The sequence below is a fragment of the Girardinichthys multiradiatus genome, chromosome 12 (genome assembly GCF_021462225.1).
Source record: "Girardinichthys multiradiatus isolate DD_20200921_A chromosome 12, DD_fGirMul_XY1, whole genome shotgun sequence".
Taxonomy (NCBI): domain Eukaryota; kingdom Metazoa; phylum Chordata; class Actinopteri; order Cyprinodontiformes; family Goodeidae; genus Girardinichthys; species Girardinichthys multiradiatus.
The window spans coordinates 50,344,397-50,368,889 of NC_061805.1; the positions used below are offsets into that span (position 1 = coordinate 50,344,397).

The 24,493-nt window shown below is 38.8% G+C and overlaps 1 protein-coding gene across 8 annotated transcripts in view; it reads left to right on the top strand.

The window, feature by feature from the left end:
• The window catches only part of znf608 (zinc finger protein 608), a 71,324-nt gene that overhangs the window by 10,410 nt on the left and 36,421 nt on the right, over window positions 1-24,493 (top strand). For 7 of the 8 annotated variants that reach the window (XM_047382032.1, XM_047382034.1, XM_047382035.1 and 4 more), the window contains exon 2: window positions 17,701-17,971. In XM_047382032.1, coding sequence (XP_047237988.1) covers window positions 17,701-17,971 — 271 coding nt within the window. Of the gene's footprint in view, window positions 1-7,716; window positions 8,452-17,700; window positions 17,972-24,493 lie in introns of those variants that run through there. The other variant, XM_047382039.1, reaches the window with a different exon arrangement.

Here is a 24,493-nt window from a genome sequence, read left to right on the forward strand (position 1 = left end):
TGTTTTTAAAACTTACAAATCCTTGCTGTTCCAGGTGTGCAATGTGCAAAACTGAAAAGATTTTCTGACATTTTGTCATTCAACGCTCATTGTGGAATTGATTTTTAAATAACTGAGTGTTTATTTCACATTTCCTTTGATACGTTTAGTCATGATAATGATGTGGCTTAAAGCCAGATTTTTGTCATGTTTTAAAGGCGCTGCTTTATTTTGGAGCTGTCTAGAAGCATTAAACTCCTTCCTTTCATTTCCTTTCATTTCTGGACATAAGTGGAGAAACCTACTTATTTTCAGTTGTATGTTTTAGTGTTAGAATTTAAAAAAGAAACTGTTTGTGCTATAAATGGTCTAAATAATTAAAAAATAAGCAGAACTAAGTGGGGGAACGCCAGCTGTCTGTGTTGAAGGTTGAATTTATTCCTGAGTTTTTGCATGCCTCCATTTATTCTGCATCATCTGTCATTGCTGGTTAATATATATATTTCTGTGATTCCTCGGTATTAATTGTTCCTTCTGTGTCCTGCTGGAAGGCGTTTTTCTGTGGCTCCTCAAGCCTGTGATTGACGGGAAGTTATTGGTTGGAAAAATGGAAATCAGACAGGCAGAGAGCAGAAGGAGACTCCCTGGTGAGTTTCAGAAAAAGCTGAAGCTTCAAATGTTTTCGAAAATGAGCGACTGACCTTGAAAGAATATTTCTTTTCCTTTTTTTAAACAACTGTTTTACCCTCCTGTGAATATGATGATGGTTTCCATGTGTAACATAAGATTTAACAAGAAACTCAGAAATTAAGATTTTATTTTTAAAACAAGCATTCATCTTTGAGTTTAGAGATCAATCAGTGAGATCCCGAAGACTGTGTGGAGTTTTCTATAAACGTTTCTTCAATGTAGACCCCTCCACTTTCCCACTTACAGGTACCTCTCAAAACATTTGAATATTGTGAAAAAGTTAAATATTGGAAGCTCATGGTGTTACATCCTAATCAGCTAATTAACCTGCAAATGTTTCCTGAGCCTCGAAATGGTCTCTGAGTCTGGGTCAGTAGGAGATACAATCATGGAGAAGACTGGACAGATGTCCAGAAGACGGTCATGGACTGGTTGTTCACAGAGAGCTGTATCCAAGCATATTCACTGAAGGTTGAATGGTAGGAGAAGGTGCACCAGCAACCGGGATAACTGCAGCCTTGAGAAGATTGCCAAGGAAAATCCATTCAAGAATTTGGGAGAGCTTCACGTGGATTGTGAACAGCTTTTTGTGGGTTAACAGTTCTGTCAGTAAATAAACAAACTTCTGCTGCTGCTCTACAGTGAAATATAACCCACTAAATCCATCCATTTGTCTATACCTGCCTAATCCTGCTTATCACAAGACACCAAAACAATGTTGTCTCTTGGTCCTGCCTGAGGGAATTTATAATCTCCAGTCAGGCTGCCTGAGATCAGGAGAACATGTAACTGTGATGGTGGTGCTGAAATGATATCGATTATGATGAACCCAACTACTCTAAAACGTGAAATCTTAATCTTACCAAATATGGTGACAAAGCTGCCATTTGCCATTACAATATTGAACACATTGATATTGCAGTGACAACTACAATATACTGTGCAGCTTCAATTTCCAGTTACCCTAACATGCATGTAACATGCATCTGGAATATTGGAGAAAAAACACAAGCGATGGGAGAAGATGCAAATTACACACAGAAAGCCCTGGTCGGGATTTGAACTCAAGACCTTCAGGCTGCGAGAGTAATCCCTGCCATGTCTTGCATTTTTGTCATATTACCTTAGCAGTTTTTATGATTTTCAGTCAAAAAAGTCAACAGAAAAATCAGTTTTTCTCGAGTTTTAATGTAAAGATTTTACAGCTTTCTCTGGTTATTCTCTGGTTTGGTTTCCATTATCATATCAGGCCATCTCATCCTAGACAAACACCACTATGGGCAGTTTGACTCTTTCAGCGGATAAATTAGCTTCAGTTTGACCTCACTCAACTTCAGCTTTCATGAAAGAAGAGATGAAAAACAAGCAAATGGCGACGTGGAGTGTTTTCAGAGCGAGCCGAGAGTCCATTAGCTGTTAGAGTATCAATACCAGGAGAGTGAAAAGGCTTCATGGCTCGGTGGTACGCCCACACGTTCTGCTCTGCAGGCCCGGCATCCATTCACCAAATCCTCTGCTGCTACGGTTTTAACTCCCACACTGTGTGGTTACCTGAAAACCCTGCAGGGACCGCCTCAGATAGCCACTCTGAGCATTATTAGCTGCCATGTTGGAGGCAGCAGTGGCATTAATCTGTTAACATGCAGATTACTAAAATTAGTCTATGATTGGAGGCATTTGAGAGGTGGTGTATCAGATGCCTCCAGCATCAATGCCTCAGGCCGTCTTTATCTGCAGACATTCTAGAAACTGTTTCCACTTCATTTATTGGGCTGCAGATGCTGCATAGGAACTTTGTTCAGATAAATATGAAGTGAGGAAATGTAAAATAATTTTTAACTTTTACTGTGTCTTCTTTTAAAGTTGTTCTTCACATCTTCATCCACATCTTCATCCACATCTTCATCCAGCTCTTCTACATCTCTTCAGTCGCAGTTTTTAGCTAATTCTGTCTTCAGAAAATGTGTCTTTTCACCCTGAGGACAGACTATTGTTTTGAATTCAGATCATTTTAATAAAACGGCAGTAATAACCTGAGTTAGAATCAGGTCGATGTGGACTGTACCTTTTAATCAGAGGGGTGTGATTTATAATTAGCTTGAACTGGCCTGTTCTTATTGTCGTTTAATTGGATTGACTTGGATTAGAAAACAAATAATTAGCAACTTTATTTAAATATTTATATTATAATTATATAACTCTGAAAACACTGAGTAGTTGTTCATTAGTTTTCATTTTTTAAAACTGGATTAAACTAGATTTGTAATTAAAGGGATAATGTTTGGTTTGGGTAAACTGTATTTATTTAACATTATTTGTTTTACATTGGACAATGAGAGTTTATTTTTTGACTCAATTTAAAGACATTTTTAATATTTAATTTGGTTGAATTAGCTTGAACCATATTGGGTTTATTACAAATTACAGGAATAAATCTGTCTGTTTTCAACTGAGCTGAATTTGAGTAAAATCAACTGAACAGGTGTAAATCATCTTGAATTTCTGTGCCTTGAATGGATTCATCCTAAATGAGACTGAATTTGGATGGAGTTGGATGAAAAATAATGTACTGACTGGGACTATACTGAAGACATTTGTCTTGTCATGAAGTGAACTGTCTCCAGTTGAGCTGGATTAAAACAACCTCAACTGTAACGGTTAGACTGGTTGATGTGATCTGTGTTGGTTTTAGCTGTTTCTATTTGGGCTGAATTAGCAGAAATCTATTTTTAAATTTGGAAAGATTTAGACTAAGTACAGGTCCTTCTCAAAATATTAGCATATTGTGATAAAGTTCATTATTTTCCATAATGTCATGATGAAAATTTAACATTCATATATTTTAGATTCATTGCACACTAACTGAAATATTTCAGGTCTTTTATTGTCTTAATATGGATGATTTTGGCAAACAGCTCATGAAAACCCAAAATTCCTATCTCACATAATTAGCATATTTCATCCGACCAATAAAAGAAAAGTGTTTTTAATACAAAAAACGTCAACCTTCAAATAATCATGTACAGTTATGCACTCAATACTTGGTCGGGAATCCTTTTGCAGAAATGACTGCTTCAATGCGGCGTGGCATGGAGGCAATCAGCCTGTGGCACTGCTGAGGTCTTATGGAGGCCCAGGATGCTTCGATAGCAGCCTTTAGCTCATCCAGAGTGTTGGGTCTTGAGTCTCTCAACGTTCTCTTCACAATATCCCACAGATTCTCTATGGGGTTCAGGTCAGGAGAGTTGGCAGGCTAATTGAGCACAGTGATACCATGGTCAGTAAACCATTTACCAGTGGTTTTGGCACTGTGAGCAGGTGCCAGGTCGTGCTGAAAAATGAAATCTTCATCTCCATAAAGCTTTTCAGCAGATGGAAGCATGAAGTGCTCCAAAATCTCCTGATAGCTAGCTGCATTGACCCTGCCCTTGATAAAACACAGTGGACCAACACCAGCAGCTGACATGGCACCCCAGACCATCACTGACTGTGGGTACTTGACACTGGACTTCTGGCATTTTGGCATTTCCTTCTCCCCAGTCTTCCTCCAGACTCTGGCACCTTGATTTCCGAATGACATGCAGAATTTGCTGTCATCCGAAAAAAGTACTTTGGACCACTGAGCAACAGTCCAGTGCTGCTTCTCTGTAGCCCAGGTCAGGCGCTTCTGCCGCTGTTTCTGGTTCAAAAGTGGCTTGACCTGGGGAATGCGGCACCTGTAGCCCATTTCCTGCACACGCCTGTGCACGGTGGCTCTGGATGTTTCTACTCCAGACTCAGTCCACTGCATGACATGTATGACATATTTGTCCTGGAATGAATTAGATCAAATGGAACTGTATATATTTTAAATTCAAACAGATTTAACTGGATTATTACTGGATTTATTTTGGCTGTATTAAACGTGACTAAATTAAAATAAGATGGATTCATTTGGATTAAATTGGATCGTATTTATTTTGTAGAAATCTGATGGAGTTGGCATCATCCCTCCACCACTGTGCTTGACAGTTTGTATGAGGTGTTTATGCTGATAATCTGTGTTTAGTTTTCTCCAAACCTGGCGCTGCCCTTTAACCTCAAACATCTCTGCTTTGATCTCATCTGTCTGGACATTGTAGCAGAAGTCTTGTGCTTCATTAAGATGAAGTCCTGAAGCCATATTGTTTTTTAGAGAGAAGAGTCTTTCTTCTTCTTCAACAAGCCATACGTATTCAGTCTTTTTTTAAATGTTCTTTGACTTTTGACTGTTCTATGACCTTTGACTTTTAACCTGCTAACTGAGGCCTGCAAAGTCTGAGATAGAGCTTCTGGGACTTTCTGACCTTTTGCTGAATCTGCTGAGATGTTTTTCCAGAGATTTGCAGCTGTCTGAAATGTTTTCATCCTGGGAATAATCTTTCTCTCTGTGGAACAGTGGACTTCAGACAGGAAATGTTCTTATAACCCTTTCCAGATTGATGGGCTGCAACACTTTTTTTTCTAAGGTCATTGCTGATGTCTTTTCTTCTTGGCATTGCGTTAAAACTCACCAGTACGTTACAGTCCAGAAAAACCTGTTTTATACAGGTGCTCACACTGAAGATGACCAGTAAATCAGTGCATTTAAACATCAGCTCCTGGCTACTACTTTCTTTCTTAAATTATGCAGCAGCAGGGGTGTACATAGTTTTTGTCCTGACCATATTTAGAGTCATACCTGTGTTTAAAACAGTTGTTTTTAATTGTGTGTTTCATTTAAACGCGCCTTTATCCCCAGGAATTCTCACAATAAATTCACGAATACATGTTTTATTCTGTTTTATAGAAAGTAGAATATTATTTCTCAGTGGGAATCTCAGATTTGGCCTCACTCGGTTCCTTTAGCAGAATAAAAACTGCACCACGGTCCTTTTTATTTATTCTGCGTTAGCTGATGTAATATTTGTGACGTGAGGTCATCAGCGCGCATCTGGGAGTCACATTAGGGGTTATCTTATTATTAAAATGTCACTTTGACAGGATAATTGCTCCCAGTCGTTCACTGTTCGCTGATGTGTAAAGAGCATTTATTGTTGTAGTGGTTCTGAGTGGGCCATCAGCTCCTCAACGGTCACGGTGTGAGATTTCTTCCCAGTAAACCTGATTAAAACCAGCTCATCAGCTGTCGCGCAGACAGCTTGTGATGACCTTCAGCTCAGATGCTTCGTCTTCATGAAAACGCTGCAACCGTGGAGCTTTAATTCACACAGGACTGGGTTTTAGTAATTGTTCCTAATGGCTGTTTGTGGAACGGTGGTGTGCAGACATCCTGCAGCAGCAGGAGCTATTACAGCGGTGAGGAGCGTCCATTGTTTTTCCTGCGGTTGTTGTAAATGCCATTAGAGCTTGTCATTCAATTCAGAGGTGTGTGTGTGTGTGTGTGATGCTGGGAAATTGAAAACATGAGATGAGGGAGGCTGGCATGGAAAAATGCTGGAGGAAAAAAAGCCAGCTATTCATGCAAAACACACACAACCACACACACACACACACACACACACACACACACACACACACACACACACACACACACACACACACACCTCTTTCTGCAGCCTGACAATACAGACCAGGATGATTTCTGTCTGGGAACAAAAAGGAAAAAGAAACAACATGAGTGTGGCTGCTCACTCAGGGATTTAATAGGAGGGGAGGAGGAGGAAGAGGAGTGGGGGTGGGGCACAAAGAAGGGAAAGAGGGACGAAGAGGAAATGATATACGAAAGGCAAGATGAAGAAAAACCAAAACAGTAATGATGAAGTAAAGAGAAATACACCATTAAGTTCTGTTTGTCCATGTTTTATTCAGATTCTTTCTAAAATAGATATGAGATTTTCTTTCTCACAGATCTTCACACAGTGCCCCAGAATGACAAGACAAAATCTTTAGATCCATGTGCAAAATCCTTTCTTCTTAAACACTAGTAATTTCAGTAATAGTGTTCACACCTATTGCTTTTTAATATGTCAAAGCACGTTGGGAACAATCACAGCGTCACACCTTCGTGGGTTTGTCTCTCCAAGCCTGGTTTTGATTTTTTGGAAATCTTCTCCCATTCTGCTCTGCAGATCTTCTCCGGCTGTCAGGTTGGATGGGCTGCATTGGTAAAAGGACATTTTAGGTCTTTCCAGTGATGGTTGATTTGATTTAAGTCCAGGTTCTGGTTGGGTATTCACCGTCTGCTCCTGAAGCCACTCCTTTGTTATCTTGGCTGTGTGGTCAGGTCATGCTGGAAGATGAATTGTCGCCCTGATCTGAGCTCCAGTCCAGGTTTTCCTGAAGAATCTCTCTGCATTTGGCTGCTGTCATCTTACTCTCGATACAGACTGTTCTTGCTCTTAAATAACATCCCCACAGCATGACACTGCCACCACCATGCTTGTAAGCCAGGTGTTGATCAGTGGCTGTTTTTCACCAGACATGACCTTTGCACTTTAGACCACAAAGATGATTTTGGTTCAATCAGACGAGATCATTTTATTTCTCCAGGTCTGATAACCTCTAAGTTAAGTTCAAAAGAGCTGCAATGTGCCTTTCATTGAGAAGTGACTTCCTCCTTCTGCGTGGTTCTTAGTCCCTTTCTTGGACCGAAGCCCTTCTTTCCAGATCCAATAGTGGTCCCAAACGTTTTCCATTTTCAAATAACAGACTTCAGTGCTGCTAAAATGTTTTTTTCTCCTTGCCCAGATTTGTGCTTTGGCACTATCCGGTCTCGGTGTCTACAGACAATCTGCTGGGAGACCCTATACACGGGTCCTGTCCAATCAACCTGAATCTGCGACAGGTGGACTCCAAGCAAGTTGCAGAAGCTTCTCACCTGAAAAGCTAGATGTACCAATTTTGAGTGTTTAAGCAAAGGGTGTAAACACTACGTACCTATTGTGTTTAGATGTTACAGTTTTTTTATTAATTTATTAAATTGTCCTAAAATATGTTTTCACTTTGTCATTATTGGCTTTTTGTGTTGAATTTTTTTTTCAAAAGAAAACAATTTTTGAACCGGTCTTAGAATTAGTCGTCATTGTAACAAAAGGTGGTAAAAGTGAAGGGGTGTGAATACTTTCTAGAAGCAACGTAGAAGCAAACAAGAGGATAGATCAAATTAAATTATAAGACCATTTAGGAGGAAACAGCAACAGGATAGCCAGAGAAACATGGGACAAATATGGATCACAGTCAGAATTACGTTGAAATTGAGAATAAAATGCAGAAATTGGAATATTAAATGAAAAGATAAAAAAGACAAGAGTTTAATAAAAGCACGAAAGACCGAAAACAGAAGCAGGTCTTAACAAGGAAAGAAAATATTAGTAGAGCTGGAAGAAGAAGATGAATACAAAAATGAAGAAAAAGTGAAAGATTTATGAATAATTGCATCATTGGACTGAATAAATTTCTGTTGGCATTTTTCAACACAAGTACAATCCTCTGTCATATTTAGTGCAGAAAAATGTGATTGAAGACAAAATAAAAAGGCATAAAAACAGTGGAAAACAGTGTCTCTTTGTTTAATTATAGATTTTAGAGGCAGAATTAATGGAAAACTCAGCTGGCTCCCCCGACGCCCACCGCTCAGCCTCCCTCTCCTGATTAATTTGGGTAAAACCGGCTCTGCACGCCCGTTAGGACGGCTCTTTGTTATTCAACTTCAACACGGAGCTCCAGGGAAGCGGAGGAAACAAGAAAGCAGAGACTTATCCGTTCCAACTGCAGCAGATTTTTCTCATCTCAACCTTCAACTGGAGAATCACACTTTAAATGGTAAAAAATATGTTAATAATAGGATTATATGTGTAACCTTTTATTAAAAGAATGTTTTTTAAACCGTACTTATAGATTCAGCTGTGAAGTAAATCACTAAATGTCGATAGCCTCAATAAAACCACGGCTACTCACTGATAATGATAAATATCAAAGAATATCAGGATATGTAAACTCCCAAATGAGTCTGAGTGAAGAAGTTATTTTAATGTCTGCTTCATGAGTGAAGGCAGCAAAGAGGGCAAGTTGAATATATGGAATAGAGCTTCACTGGTCTGTTACCGTTCCAGTCATGAGATCTGGATCATGTGATCCTGGATGCTACTGACTGGAATCAGATTCCTCTGTAAGGTGGCCGAGATCTGCCTCAGAGATGAGGTGAGGCGCTCCATCATCCGGAGGGGGCTCAGAGTAGAGCCGCTGCTCCTCCATTTCGAAAGGAGTCCGTTGATGTGGTTCAAGTATCTGGTCAAGATTTCCTCTGGATCCTTCCTTTTGAAGGTCTTATAGGTACATCCCACTGGGTTGAGACCCCAGAGTACACTCAGAACTCGCTGAAAGGACTATTTTTCGCTGCTGGCCTGGGAACTCTTTGGGATCCCTCAGCAGAGTGTAGATGTTGAGAAGGATGTCTGGGTTTACTTCCTGGATCCCCACAATTTCGCAAAAGATGATGAATGGATAGAAGGACCCTACAACATAATTAAACACTTGGCCCACAAGCCTTTCAGTATTGCTAAAATAATTGTATTCAATAGCCAATGAATTGTCAAGATAATAGATAAGAATGTTGATATTCCTATTGGAATACATGTGGTGGATGTATGTTGGGGTTTTCAGGTGTTAGTATTAGGGTAGTTTAGAGACTCATCCAGGTGAAACAGCTGGAGGTGATCAGTCTACTGATTTCTATCAAGAGCTACTTTTAGACATCGATCCACTGAAAATGGGATTATTTTTCTGTTTCTGTTAACACTCGCACATGACAATATTTTAATTACAATCTCCTTGCACAAGACACATGTAGAAACGTGAAAGTAGTGTAATTCCCCTACCACACCACTAGTAGGTAGTATATTCTTTGAAACTCAACAACATGTGCATGGTACAAACACACTCTACTTAAAAAACAGATTAAAAAATGCTCACTTTGTTCGACAACTGTTGCTATATTCAAAAGAGTCAGCAGCACAAACAGTACTTCAATCTTCCATTGTTGTTTATATCGTCTTCTTCTGTACATTTTAAACTGGTCGGCAGTCGTTATGCTGCGCGTGTGCCAGGGCTTCCCCATACAGGATAATTCAGTTTTTCCTGTCTACACGACAACGGAGACCGGCATGGTTTCAAAACGTTACATTCTGGAACCCATTTTTAAATCATACTGTTTTCAGACAAAATGCTCACGGTTGTCGTGAACACGAACAGTAGAAATGCAACAAACTCTTCCGTTTTTGACCAAAAAACGTTTCGGTGAATCAAATGGCTGAATTCCCGCATCAGCATTCAGTCAGTCAGCTCTGCAGAGGTCTGGTAATGAGACATTCATTTGATTCAGGTGTGTTGGAGAATGGATGCTTCTAAATGTTGCTGGAAAGTAGCTCTCCAGGACTAGGGTTGGGTACCCCTGGTCTACAGCTTGCATGCCAGCAACATTTGACCAGAGTCTCTCTTCAACTCTGTGCCTGATTTTATGGCTCTCTTCTTGGCTCACCAACTATTTCCAGTTTGGAGAATAACCTGCAATAAACAGATTATTTCTACTGCTGCCATAGAGCCATTACAGATAAATGTGTCTGCTTCGGTTTGTTGACTTTTGGTTAGGTAACTCTAACTCCTGGGATCAGGAGAGGAGCTGTGAAGAAATAAAGCCAGAGGCAAGGAAGTCTGTTCAGAATGCCAGTATCAACTAATATCATGGGTGCTTTGCACTGATGTAACAACTAATGTTTTACACAAAGGACCGCAGAGCCGATTAATATTTTCTCTAATCGCTTCTTATTCTGAATACAACCTAAACCACCTACTACTCCATTCTGACGCTTGGTCTTACTTGTTGATTGCTTCAAGTGTTTTTTTTTAAAGTTTTTTTTTTACTTTGGATTATTTGCAGGTTCCCTGTCAAACCTGGTACATTACTGCTACCCTGTGGTAGGGTCAGCAAAGTGTTACTACCAGGCTACACTTTGACTTACTTAATTTTAGAAAATGGTTGCCCATCTTTAGTCTACTGCATTTTTATACTTTTTCTGTTTTCCTTCTCTGGGTTCTTTAGAAGAGCTTTGAAGCACAATTGCTCAGAAAAAAATACAAATGAACCTGTCTGGAAATGGATTCTGTAGGAGACTGTGAGGAAGAGGAGGGTCTATATTGATTTCAGGGAAAGCGAGGAAGATAGGCTCTGTGTTTGTGCACAGCTTCAGGGTCCATGCATATTTTATTGTTGTTTGGGTCTTTTTGTACCCGATGCTCCTCTGTGGTTTAGTCAGGAGAAATACTTGAGTTGCTCTTTGTTTTCCTTAATTTTTTATCATTTTGGTCTTTGTTGTGAAGAAATGTCAGAGAGCTTACAAAACCAGATATATTAGAAGCTCATGAAAAGGAAAATCAATGTCTGCGAAGCTCAAAGCAACAGCAGGGATGCTAGCTTTCATACAGCATTGCATTCAGTACAAGTCTGAAGAAGAACACAAACAATCTGATATTTTCAACATTATTATAATTTTATGGATTCATCAAAACAAGTCGTCACACTTTTCTGCAGCCCTTAGATTATCTTCTCTTTAGGGGTGCTGAGAGTTGTCTATCTTATTGAAACTGGTTCACTTCTGTAAGCAGAGGTTGAGATATGATGGATGGAGATAGACAGACAATACATACAGTTAAAATCACATATTTACATACAGTTATTAAAACAAATAATGACACACCTCAAACGCACTGCCTCTTTGTTTACTATCTTTGTAAAACTAAACATTTCAACCAAGGCTGCTAGGAAGAGAATTAAGGGTATGATTTCTGGATGCCTGAATGTTTATCTCGTCAAAGTAAGGTAATGTCCTGCCTTCATACTGTTCAGTAAGGAGATTGTTCTGTGTTCCAGAAATGAATGAAGTTTGGTTTGAAATGTGTGTTTCCAGGCTGCTGGCTGAAACTAGTAAGGGACTGTGATCATTCACAGCCTTTCAGCAGTGACAATGTTGCAGGGGGGTTTGCTGCAAGGAAGAATGGAGCACTTCACAGCATAGGTGGCTCAATGGTGAAAGAACCTTTTCTGGAATGATTGAAGCAATATCTCTGGACTTCAGCTGATCTTCATCAATGACCCTAAGCATAACAACAGATGAGTTGCAAAGTGGCTCACGGGCAACAAAGTGTTGTGACTATGAATCTGAATATATTATTTAATATTTAATATTAATACTTTAATATTTTATCAAATAATATTTTGGTCTGTTAAGGGTTGTCCTGTGAATACCAGCCCAGTAAGGCGATGGTATTAGGACAAAATAGAAAGGTGTGAGACAAGCTCTGACATTATTGAACAGCATAAACTCTGCACATATATGGAATGAATTCGCACAATTTCTTAAAATACAAGAATTTATTAACAAAAATAAGTCAACTCAAAGTCAAACATATTTCAATCAACAAACTCTTTACTTTGCTAAAACAATCCAACTAAACTACCAAGCAGAATTAAAGAATAATGAAGACTAATGGACTATGTACAATATAAACAAGTTGATTATGTTTGAGAACCAAGGATTATCTTGAAGAATCTGGAAGTGAAGTTAAGTTAGTCTTGAAACGAACTTAGGCAATAATTGGTATACCTTTAGACAACCATTCACAATGCAAGATCAGATAAAATATTATTTTAATAAAATAATGTTTTAAAGAATGATCTGCTGAATAAAACCAACCTTCTATATGACTAATTCTCAACAGTGTTTCATTAGCTGCCTTTATTTATTAAAATAATATTTGAAGAAATATTATTAAAGAAATAGTAAAATATTTAAGGGAATATTTTGGAAAAGAGCCAAATCTTTCTGGAGAAATGGGACTTAATGGTGTTTTCTTAGTTATCAAGTTTAGTAAAATGATGTTTAAGGACTATTATTTACTGGATTGAAAACTAACAACCTTTCTGAGTAAATATTCTTTAGCAACAAGCACGTGTTCTTAGCTGTTAGCAGTTAAAGCTAACAAAAGAAGCTAATAGCTTAGCACCAGAATCAAACACACACCTTTAAAATACCGTCAATAAACGGGTTAAAATGCATAAGCGCGGACGGCGCGTTATGATCAATCTTCTGTGTTTAAAATCACCCCTTAAATAAAGTTTGTCTTAACTTTAAAACACACAAACACAGAACACAAAAATGAGCACGTGTGCTGCAGATATTCTGCTAACACCAAGATAGCTGAGTTCAACACAAACAAAACCAAACTTCATAAAATGAAAAACGTTCAGATCATTTTCATCCTAAATCTTTCTTTGCCCAAACCTAACTTCATGAACCGTGCTGAGGAAACGTTGTCCGGGGCGACGGAGTTTGAAGAAACATCCACTTTGCTAACCTCTGAAGCTGTTGGGGGGGCGGCGGCTCACTGTCGGGCCGACCAAGCTGCACGTTACCACGGTGATGCGGTCTCTGTTGTCCTCCTTGAGAAAAGTGGAGCATGTCCGATGGACCAGTGAGTTGGCGGCCACTCTCGGTCTAGTGGCTTGACTGGGCAATTGCCCAGTACTGATACACTTGTTCAGCGCACAGAGCTGTGGTTTCATCGCCATCTTTTTTAGGCCAGTGGAGGGGAAACCGCTTCGTCAACATTAGCTTTTTTTCCTTAATGAATCAAGTCCTTTGAAAACAACTTTTTGTATTTACTCAGGTTGTCTTTGTCTGATATTAAAATATTTCTCATCATCTGAAACAGTAAAGTGAGACAAAAATGTAAAATAAATCTGTAGTGGGACGAATTATTTTTCATGGGACTGTGTATTGACGACTCAGTTAACTATGTTTGTTGACTCATTTGTACATTTAATGTTTATTTTGGCAGTTTCATACGTCAGTTAAGTAGAGTCAGAGTATAGCAATGTACTTTTATGATTATTACAACACACTTTGATGGACAATATCACCTGCCTCTCTGCTCTTTTTCTGGATGAAATGTGGGACCTTAGAAACCAGTGCTAGACGTTTTTGCTCACCAGGAAGCAGCCTTGTGTTTTTATCATTTGTTGGCTGTGTGACTCTGTTTTAGCTGATGACTGCCGCTGTTTTGTCTGGGTGTCTGCAGAAAGCCACGCTAAAAAAACCCACCGGAGATCCTGGTTTTTCCTGTTGTTGTCAATTTGTTTTGTGATTTTGTGAAAGAAGTCTTTGGAGGTGTTTGTCAGCAGCTGTGTGGGAGTAAACAGGTTGTTTCGAGAATCACAGAGGATTAAATGCCTTTTGTTTTATTGCTGTTTAGCATTGTAAATTTGCATTGCTATGGAAGGATTTAACATAAATTTAATCAGCACCCAGTTTCTTAATATACCTGGATTAGCAGCTCTTACTGAGGGCCTTTGAAGCATTGATTCATGCAGGTAAAAGCGATTATTTTCCAAAGTGCAGTAGTCTTTATCTTATTTCCATACATTTTTGTAAATATGAACCAAAAATGTAGAATTTGGAAGCACTGAGGAATGTCTTGGAACGTGTAGGAAAAGCAAATAATTCTTAATTATACTTATGCAATTTTTATTTAACTGCAGTCGGTATTATACCAGAAATATTCATGTTTTCTTTAATCTTCTTTATTTTATTTGTTAATGCACATTCCATCCCTCATTTCAGTTCTGCAACACATTCCAAAAACAAATTATTCTGAATAGCTTTTATCACTTTTTAGTTTTCCCATGTCTTCAGACAACACTTTAAAATGTTCCAGCATTAACAAGCAATGAATAGATTCAGGTGCTGTTGTTGCCTGTTATTCACACAAACTTGTCTTAAATTCTGGAAAACCACAGGGTTGTTCTTATCTTAAAATGTTGAGACATTCTCAAAGCAATGTTCTTGAATGCCTGATTTTTGCACATTAGCATCGTCATTGTAGAAATGGAAATATACTTTGATAAAGAGCACTGCAACAGCATCACACCAACCTGGGTTATCATTCTAAGTCTGCAGGTATATCCTCAGATTTACATTTTTTTTTATTTTCTCACATTGCCTCTTTTATATCTACATAACTGAGCAAAATAACTCAACTGTAAGAAAATGACCAATTATGGTGATAACTTAAGAAAAAGAAATGGCTAAAAAAGACAAAACAGCTGCAAAATTGTAAAAATCCCAACCTAATCTGAAACCTGAATAACAAACAAAAAGTGTGTAATGAAGTATGATTTAATATTTGAGATTCACAAAGGTCTTAAGGGTTAAATTGTCATGAAGAAAATCCCTTGTGGCTGTTGATATCCATCCTGTCTTTATATCTGTGCTTATATTCATTCTACAGTGCTGCAGCTGCAACCTTGGCGTTAACCTCTGCAGGTTAAGCTTCCGCAAGAAACATAAAAACTGAGGTTTTTAAAAAAGTCAGGAAGTACTCTTGAGTCTTTTGTTTTTCTCTATGAGGAAATGAGAGAGCTCTTCTTGTCAGATGTGAAACAGATGTGCGAGCAACTGATTGATCCTCATAATGACACAAGAGAGACTTGACTCCTTTTTCTGGGCTGAATGCTACAGAGGAGCTCAATGCTGGGCCTGTCTAAGCACCTCTGTTTTTTTCTGAGGCACTTTCACAGGCAGATTCGTGATGAAGTCTTCCTTTATGGGTCTTTTAATCACTCAAGAACAAATACAAGGAGATATCTGCCAAGCTTGTAATCTTTATTAAGTCATAATGGTGAGAAAAATCCGTCACTGCTGATTTTGGCTAGTCTCTCAGCAGACCTATTTCCCACAGCGGTTGTAATTGTTCACATAATAAGTGCAGATGATATAAGTGGAGTTCTGGAAACCGCCAGTGGCAAGGATTTTATTACACGTTGCCATGGTGATAATGATGGATATGATTGTTTGAAAAGCTAAAAACGTTGTTCTGGGTTTAATGAAACAGTAATTGAGACCAGACAGTCAGTAAAAATAGAAATATCTTTAAATACAAAACAAGTATTCTGAGAGTTACCGTCTGTAAACAGACTTAGACTTTGAGAAATTATAGAATAGCTGTATTTGGTGAGATTTCTGCATTATTTTTATTCTAGACATTTTTCCAAATAAATAAATGTTTACCCTTAAAAAGCGTGAGTGCAGATGATAAGTACAACTGCAGCAACATATCAGTGTTTGTGTAGACGGTGTGTAAAGTTATTGCATCATTAGGAAAAAACAGATGCAGCCTTTTTAGATGCAGCTTTCACAGCATTTACACAATGTGTTCGGGGATCTAATTACACAAAACAGAAATTCAAAAATTATTCCTACTGCAGCTAAGATTATATAACATATTAAATATAAAAACTATGAAAATTCTAATATTTGTTAACATCCACTTTGAACGAAGATTAGCTTCAGCTAACCTCCGAAGCTGTTCGGGGGGCGGCAGCTCACTGTCGGACCGACCAAGCTGCACATTACCACAGTGATGCGGTCTCTGTTGTCCTCCTTGAGACCGGGAAACTGCTCCACTCGGATTCGTAGAGACAGCGTCTCTGCAGGGAACTCTCTGGAACACAGTTTGCTTCTGCAGGCCTCAGAGAGAAAATCAGGCAATGCTTGTACCTTAATTATTCTTGTTCTTGGATGAATACCGGATACACATACAGCAATTCATCCGTACTTAACTTTATATAACATATTAAATATAAAAACTATGAAAATTCTAATATTTGTTATCAACTTGGTAATATTTGTGCTCTGCACGATGGTAGCACCTGGCTGGGGGTCTTTCTTGAGTTTGCATGTTCTTCCTGTGCATGTGTGGGTTCTCTCCAGGTACTCCGGCTTCTTCTCACAGTCCAAAAACATGACTGTTAAGTTAACTGGTTTCTCTTAATTAGCCTTAGGTATGAATGAGTGTGTGCGTGGTTGTTTGTCCTGTGTGTGTCTGTGCTGCCCTGCGATGGACTGGCAACCTGTCCAGGGTTACCCCACCTCCCGCCCATAGACAGCTGGAGATAGGCACCAGCTTCCCCACGACCCACTATGGAAGAAGCAGTAGAAAACGACTGACTGACTCACTATTTGTTACCCGTAATATTTATGGATATTTTGGTTTTGATACACCGACTTAAGCATAAATATATAACAAACACCTAAATTTAATGGGAGTTTCGATGTAAACACGCATTTAGCCATTCTGCACTTCATAGAGCACCCGAGTATAACAAGCCAACGTTTGCTGGTTAATTAGTCAGGCTATCTGCTCTGGTAGCCAGCCTGCAGTCGGCTTCTTAACAGACCTGCTGCTCACAGCTCGACAGCTGTGGTTGTCCTTTAGTTTTTGTCCAATGACTGTTTTTCACAACTGGACATGTTTCCTGAGATCCAAATTTGTCATGTGGCCTTTTTTCAGCCAGCTGACCTGCAATCAGCTTTATTATGTAGGTTTTTTTCTTATTAATGTAAAATAAAACTCATTCATTTATTTTTGCGTCATTAAATTAACAGCATCTTTTTCTTTATAGGAACCTTTTCTTTATTTATGCAGAAACTGGATGAGCTTCTTACCTTCATTATTTTTGCACAATGACTCGAATCGGTCCATTTAAAATGTTCGGGTAAATTTAATCCTTCTGTTTGTTTGAGTTTGAGATAAGAGACATGTTTGCCTCGTCAGTCCTCCCCCACTCATGATGGACAGTTATAGCTGAACTGATTTGGAAGAAAGAAAGTAAAAGTATTTAAAGTCTGGGTTTGTTAGTTAATTAACTTAAATTAATAGGTGAAAAATTGTCAAAAATTGAATTAATGCTGTGATATTTAAATAAAATGTCTCCTTTAAAACATGTTCCTTCCTTGATTATGAGTTACAGCAAAACATTTGAGGAATCAGATCTCAGTTAACTTTAGTTATATTAATATTCTTTAGATAATCTGACTTTCAGTTCCCACCAGCCCTTTCCCTCATATAATCGCCTCTGCAGACACATCCAGCACAGCATTGGATTCATTTATTACAGTTAAACTGAAGTTCACTGAAGAAAAACGTTCTGATAAAGCTCATAAATGTTTTTCCTTTCAGATGGACCCAATGTTTACAATGCCAGCCCCCCCGGCTCCAGGCCATGTCGGGGCCCCTGGATCGTCCCTGCCCTCAGTCCCTTCATTTTCCACTCCAGCCCTGCCCACTTCAAACCCAAAGCAGCTTACAGTCAGGACGCGGTCCGTTGGCACCAACACGCAGGATGGCGGGATTTCAGGAGCGCCGGATGGTGACCCGGCCTTCTTAGGACCCTGTCAGCCCGGGACCAGCGTCAACTTGGAGGGAATCGTGTGGCACGAGACAGAAGAAGGTGAGGAATGCTCTGGAAACTCTACATCTTTGGTTCTTACTAATAAGAAAGATAAACTGTGGTACATGCATTTGATGACAAATACTGTAGATACAAATTAGTGCTGGTGAGTAAACATTTCACAGTTTAAGTTAATTTAATCTTCATAACTGCACCAGAATCCCTGGTAATCAAAGTCAAGGTGTGATGACTTAATACTTTAATGTATTAATCAACACTTGTTGCTCATGGGACCGATATCAAGCAGTTCCTTTCTTGATCACGTCTTCGTCTGGCTGTGTATCAGACAGGGTTTGGATGTCTGGAGGTCCTTCACTTTGGACTTGGAACCGGGTTATTAACACAAAAAGAACGCACTCAGGATAAAATGTTCCTAAAAGCTTCAACACACATCTGAGACAGAAAAACTGAAGGTCCAGAAACTTAGCGTACGACAGTAAACAACAATTATCACAACAGCAGCTCAGAAGACCAGCGGGTCTAGGTGAACTGGTTGGGTCCGATTCTCAAATTCAGAACAACTTACATGATAAAACTAGCTGACCCATGTCAGCGGATCAGTCAATCAGAAGTAGCTTTTAGGACAACATAGGAGTGGCATTATAACCAATCAGCTAAAGGGATTCTGAGATCAGCCGATAATTTAAATTAAAAGGGAATAAAAATGTTTGTCTGATAGCAGAGTGAAATGCAGCAGCAGATGGTTTTAAATGAACAACACGGTAATAATCATAAATCACATCAATAATCATAAATCACATCAATAATCATAAATCACATCAATAATCATAAATCACAGCAATAATCATAAATAATACTAAATTACAGCAATAATCATAAAATGCTGGTGGTCTGCTTAAGTGAGCAGATGGGCAAAAAGTTCATGTAAGTGAAAAGGTCAAAGTTCAAGGGTTGGTTCCTGCTACAGACATTTCAAAACATAAATCCAGACCTAAAGGCCTCTTTTTGACTGAGTTTAGGAAGTAAATTATTTATGAGGTCCACAACAAGTGATAAAACTTTAGTCTCTGCCAGCGGTTATTTTCAGATTTTAGGAGTTAATTAATGAAACAAAAAAGCCTGGGATGGAATAATAGAGTAATCTGGTAATCCAGTAATCTGGTCTACGCCATGCTAAGGAATTTCTCTACGTTTTCAGAAATTTGTTTCTACAAATCAAATAAAACTCACACTTCCAGCTAACTTTGACACACAGAAACATTTAATGTCTGTTTTTTACCGGCATCAAACTCCAGCAATAACCTTAGTGATTAATGTTAATTTATACCATCATCATTTGCTATTGTGAATGTGCCGACTTGTGATTTTGGTTTGAAATGTTGTTCATGAGCTTCTTTTTAAAAACCACGCTGATGAGTAGCATTCGTTTTGTCCTTTAACTTCGAGCTGTTTTTCACAGCTCGTGTTGGCTTGTGTTGGGGTCATCCTTTTTGGTCGCACATTTTGAAACACGCAGCTCAACAGACGTCGCAGCTCTGACGTCACTGCGAGCATAAACCGGCTGAGATGCAGAGTTTCGGTGCCATTTCCCACCTGTCTAACAGGACAGCGTAATGGAGGCGCATATCTGGAGAGACAAAAGCTTGCAGGCGAACTTTTGCTCCACAAGGCCATTCCTGGAAGAGCTTGAAAGCTGGAAATCTGTCTGATAGGAGAAGATCAGGAGATTTATTTACCGATCGAAGACCACGCCGACACCTGGCGCAGGTGGAAACCCACAGAGGTTCTATGTCCAAGGAGATGAGTTTTCCTCCTTGTGTAATGCAGTCGACTAACGGTTCATCTTTTCCCCTCCTGGACGGATGAGAAATTATAGTTTTTTTTCTTTAATTTGATCACGGACGCGTGATCCTCCTCCCCTCCATTTTTCTTCAGACCTGATCCATCCTCAACCGGTGGAGAGAAGAAATCAACTTCAAAGTAATTTCGTTCTTTTTTATATTAAACCGGATAGGTGCATTTAGAGGTCTGGGCAGGATGAGGCAGTTAAGGTGATGTAGGATCACCAGTAGTTAATCTCAGGTATTAACTTGTTGCCTGAAATACTGATTGAATTGTTTATGCTGAGCTGTGTTTTGATTTGCTGCTGCGTGGTTAATGTTTGTCCGGCTGATCTCAAATCAGCCAGGAGTTAGAAGTTGGACTTTTAAAAGTTTTTCATTCAAAGCAACTGCGGTCTGGGCCTCGCTTGACCACTCTTTGTTCCAGTTTTATTGCTGGAGATTTTCCATTGAGTTCCTGGCTCAGAGTTTTATGACCCTTTGTCAAGATTTGGGGCGATCAGCTGGTTGTGGCTAAAGGGGCGTGGCCCCACTGTTTTATCAGCTGATCGCTGCGATCGAGACATCAACACTAGGAGGATTTCTCTTTCCATTTAACCCAAATTACACATTTTGTCGATAAAACTGCTGGTTTGATCTTCATAGACATTAAATGCGCATATATGTTTTTCTTTTATTATCATTGTTAGGTAGTCATTTTTATTCCCTTTGTGTAGAATAGTGTTTGTTAGGTGAAGGTTTTTGGACCAGAATAATGGTATATCAGGATTATTTGGCTTCAATAAATCTTCATATATATAATTAAGTGAAGCGTTTGTGTTTATTTCGTGCAAGAGAGATTTATCTGTCAAATCAAGGTCGAAGTTCCTCCACCTTCAGTGAAGCGGTTGAATAAACAGTGACAGTTTGTGGTTTTGGTTAATAATTTGTAATTATTAAAGAGCTTTGAGCCCATAATCACACCAGAGGACATCTCTAATTTCTATTCATAAGTAATGATTTTTGCTTAAGAAATGACATTTTGTTTTCAAATTATGATTTAAAATTATAATTCTTGATAAATATTAATTAATCAATAATAATAATTCTTACACTTGTTTGGAAAAAACGTTCCTGATGTTTAGTCTTTTCCTCAGCTGAGGTCCTTTTAGCTCTGCTGAAATAAAAATAAGGATAATATTAGTGCAGCGGGAATCATATAGTGCTGTTCAGGTGACTGTAAGTCTAATTTGTAAAATTGGGTCAGGCCTCAGAGAGAAAATCAGGCAATGCTTGTACCTTAATTATTCTTGTTCTTGGATGAATACCGGATACACATACAGCAATTCATCCGTACTTAACTTTATATAACATATTAAATATAAAAACTATGAAAATTCTAATATTTGTTATCAACTTGGTAATATTTGTGCTCTGCACGATGGTAGCACCTGGCTGGGGGTCTTTCTTGAGTTTGCATGTTCTTCCTGTGCATGCGTGGGTTCTCTCCAGGTACTCTGGCTTCTTCTCACAGTCCAAAAACATGACTGTTAGGTTAACTGGTTTCTCTTAATTAGCCTTAGGTATGAATGAGTGTGTGCGTGGTTGTTTGTCCTGTGTGTGTCTGTGCTGCCCCGCGATGGACTGGCAACCTGTCCAGGGTTACCCCACCTCCCGCCCATAGACAGCTGGAGATAGGCACCAGCTTCCCCACGACCCACTATGGAAGAAGCAGTAGAAAACGACTGACTGACTCACTATTTGTTACCCGTAATATTTATGGATATTTTGGTTTTGATACACCGACTTAAGCATAAATATATAACAAACACCTAAATGTAATGGGAGTTTTGAAGTAAACACGCATTTAGCCATTCTGCACTTCATAGAGCACCCGAGTATAACAAGCCAACGTTTGCTGGTTAATTAGTCAGGCTATCTGCTCTGGTAGCCAGCCTGCAGTCGGCTTCTTAACAGACCTGCTGCTCACAGCTCGACAGCTGTGGTTGTCCTTTAGTTTTTGTCCAATGACTGTTTTTCACAACTGGACATGTTTCCTGAGATCCAAATTTGTCATGTGGCCCTTTTTCAGCCAGCTGACCTGCAATCAGCTTTATTATGTAGGTTTTTTTCTTATTAATGTAAAATAAAACTCATTCATTTATTTTTGCGTCATTAAATTAACAGCATCTTTTTCTTTATAGGAACCTTCAAATCAGCCAGGAGTTAGAAGTTGGACTTTTAAAAGTTTTTCATTCAAAGCAACTGTGGTCTGGGTCTCGCCCAACCACTCTTTGTTCCAGTTTTATTGCTGGAGATTTTCCATTGAGTTCCTGCCTCAGAGTTTTATGACCCTTTGTCAAGATTTGGGGCGATCAGCTGGTTGTGGCTAAAGGGGCGTGGCCTCACTGTTTTATCAGCTGATCGCTGCGATCGAGACATCAACACTAGGAGGATTTCTCTTTCCATTTAACCCAAATTACACATTTTGTCGATAAAACTGCTGGTTTGATCTTCATAGACATTAAATGCGCATATATGTTTTTCTTTTATTATCATTGTTAGGTAGTCATTTTTATTCCCTTTGTGTAGAATAGTGTTTGTTAGGTGAAGGTTTTTGGACCAGAATAATGGTATATCAGGATTATTTGGCTTCAATAAATCTTCATATATATAATTAAGTGAAGCGTTTGTGTTTATTTCGTGCAAGAGAGATTTATCTGTCAAATCAAGGTCGAAGTTCCTCCACCTTCAGTGAAGCGGTTGAATAAACAGTGACAGTTTGTGGTTTTGGTTAATAATTTGTAATTATTAAAGAGCTTTGAGCCCATAATCACACCAGAGGACATCTCTAATTTCTATTCATAAGTAATGATTTTTGCTTAAGAAATGACATTTTGTTTTCAAATTATGATTTAAAATTATAATTCTTGATAAATATTAATTAATCAATAATAATAATTCTTACACTTGTTTGGAAAAAACGTTCCTGATGTTTAGTCTTTTCCTCAGCTGAGGTCCTTTTAGCTCTGCTGAAATAAAAATAAGGATAATATTAGTGCAGCGGGAATCATATAGTGCTGTTCAGGTGACTGTAAGTCTAATTTGTAAAATTGGGTCAGTTTTGTTTGGTTTTTTTTGGCTTAGTGACAAAAACAGCAGAAGAAAATATCTGAATGAGGACAATTCTTCTTATGAACTTTCGTCATTTTTAAAATAAAAAGTTTGCACTGAAGATTAGAAACGAGCACACCGCTGTAAATTAGCTGATGCATCATAAGCAATTTTATGTGTTGTATACTAATTTACTACATCATTAACTAACATTGAGCAACATTTTGGATGAAGACTTTAGCCAAACACCATAATTATGAATGAATCTGTAGTAGTTCCTGTCAGAGCTGTGAAATTAGCTCAGGATGTTTAAATAGTAGAAAAATGACTTCATTCAGTTTTACTCTGAGGGATCTCAGCTTGTGAAGTTTGATCTACATGACCCTGCTAATGTGTTATATTTGTTTTCTTTGGTGTTAACAAGTTTTCTCCTGCATACCTTTTATAGCCTGAGCTCATTTACAAAGCCTCTTCCCAGATGCATCATTTTGTTCTGTTAAAGATGGAAAAACCTTTTCACAAAAACACATAAAAACATGCATCTTGAGTGGAAACCAGAGTGTTTAGTTTTGGTGGTGATGCATCATTTATAAAGTATTCAGCTACTCTCCTATTTAGCAATATTTGCTGTTATTTCAGCTTTGGACTTTATGTTTTATCTGTTTTTTCTCTTACTACTGCTGCCAGCAACTTAATGTTCACCTTCTACAGATGATCCACTTGGCCCTTTCAGTGTTTAAAAGAGGCGACTCAGTAGGAAGAGTAGTCATCTTGCAATCAGAAGGTTGTGGGTTCGATTCCAGCTTCCTCCTGCCATATGTCGATGTGCCCCTGGGCAAGGCACTTAACCTCAAGTTGCCTACCGATCTGCGTATCGGTGTATGAATGTGTGAGTGCGATTGGGTGATTGTGGCTCTAGTGTAAAGCGCTTTGAGTGGTCTGTATGACTGGAAAAGCGTTATATAAGTTCAGTCCATTTACCATTAACCCTGTCTCTCCTAGACATAGCTACAAGCTGAGCTTCTACTGTGACTATCTGATGTCTCTTTCATTCTCTAGATTTGAAAACTGGCTCAGAGTTCATCTGCTTAGCTGCCTTTCTCTCCTAGATGAAGCGTCTCTTTAGACGCATTTACTCACTACCTTTTCTTTAAGATATAAAGTACTCCCGGATCAATGATTCTGTGTTTTTTGTGTCTCTGCTTTGTCTTCTCAAATCCCCAGTCGGTCGTGGCGGAGGACTGCTCACACTGAGCTTGGTTCTGGTTCTGTTAGGGGTTTCTCCATGTTAAAAGGGAGTTTTCCTCTCCGCTGTCACTACATGCATGCTCAGTATTCTGGTCTGTGTTTCTGCCGCCTGTCTGATGAAAAAAGTGTTCCTGGGGTCAACCTCTCACCCCTGTGTCCTAGTAAAGGTGGGAATAACTCCATCACAACTTTTTTTCTGATATGGACTCTTAGATTTTTATTTTTATATTCGAAGCTCAGGCTCGGAAGATCAGAGATTATATTTTGAACTTAATATTAAGTTTAAATGGAGAAGAAAACGATGAAGAAAACGATGCAAAATGATACCATGGGACTCCTGGGCTGTGGATCAGACTGACAGATGATTCATAGACTGAAA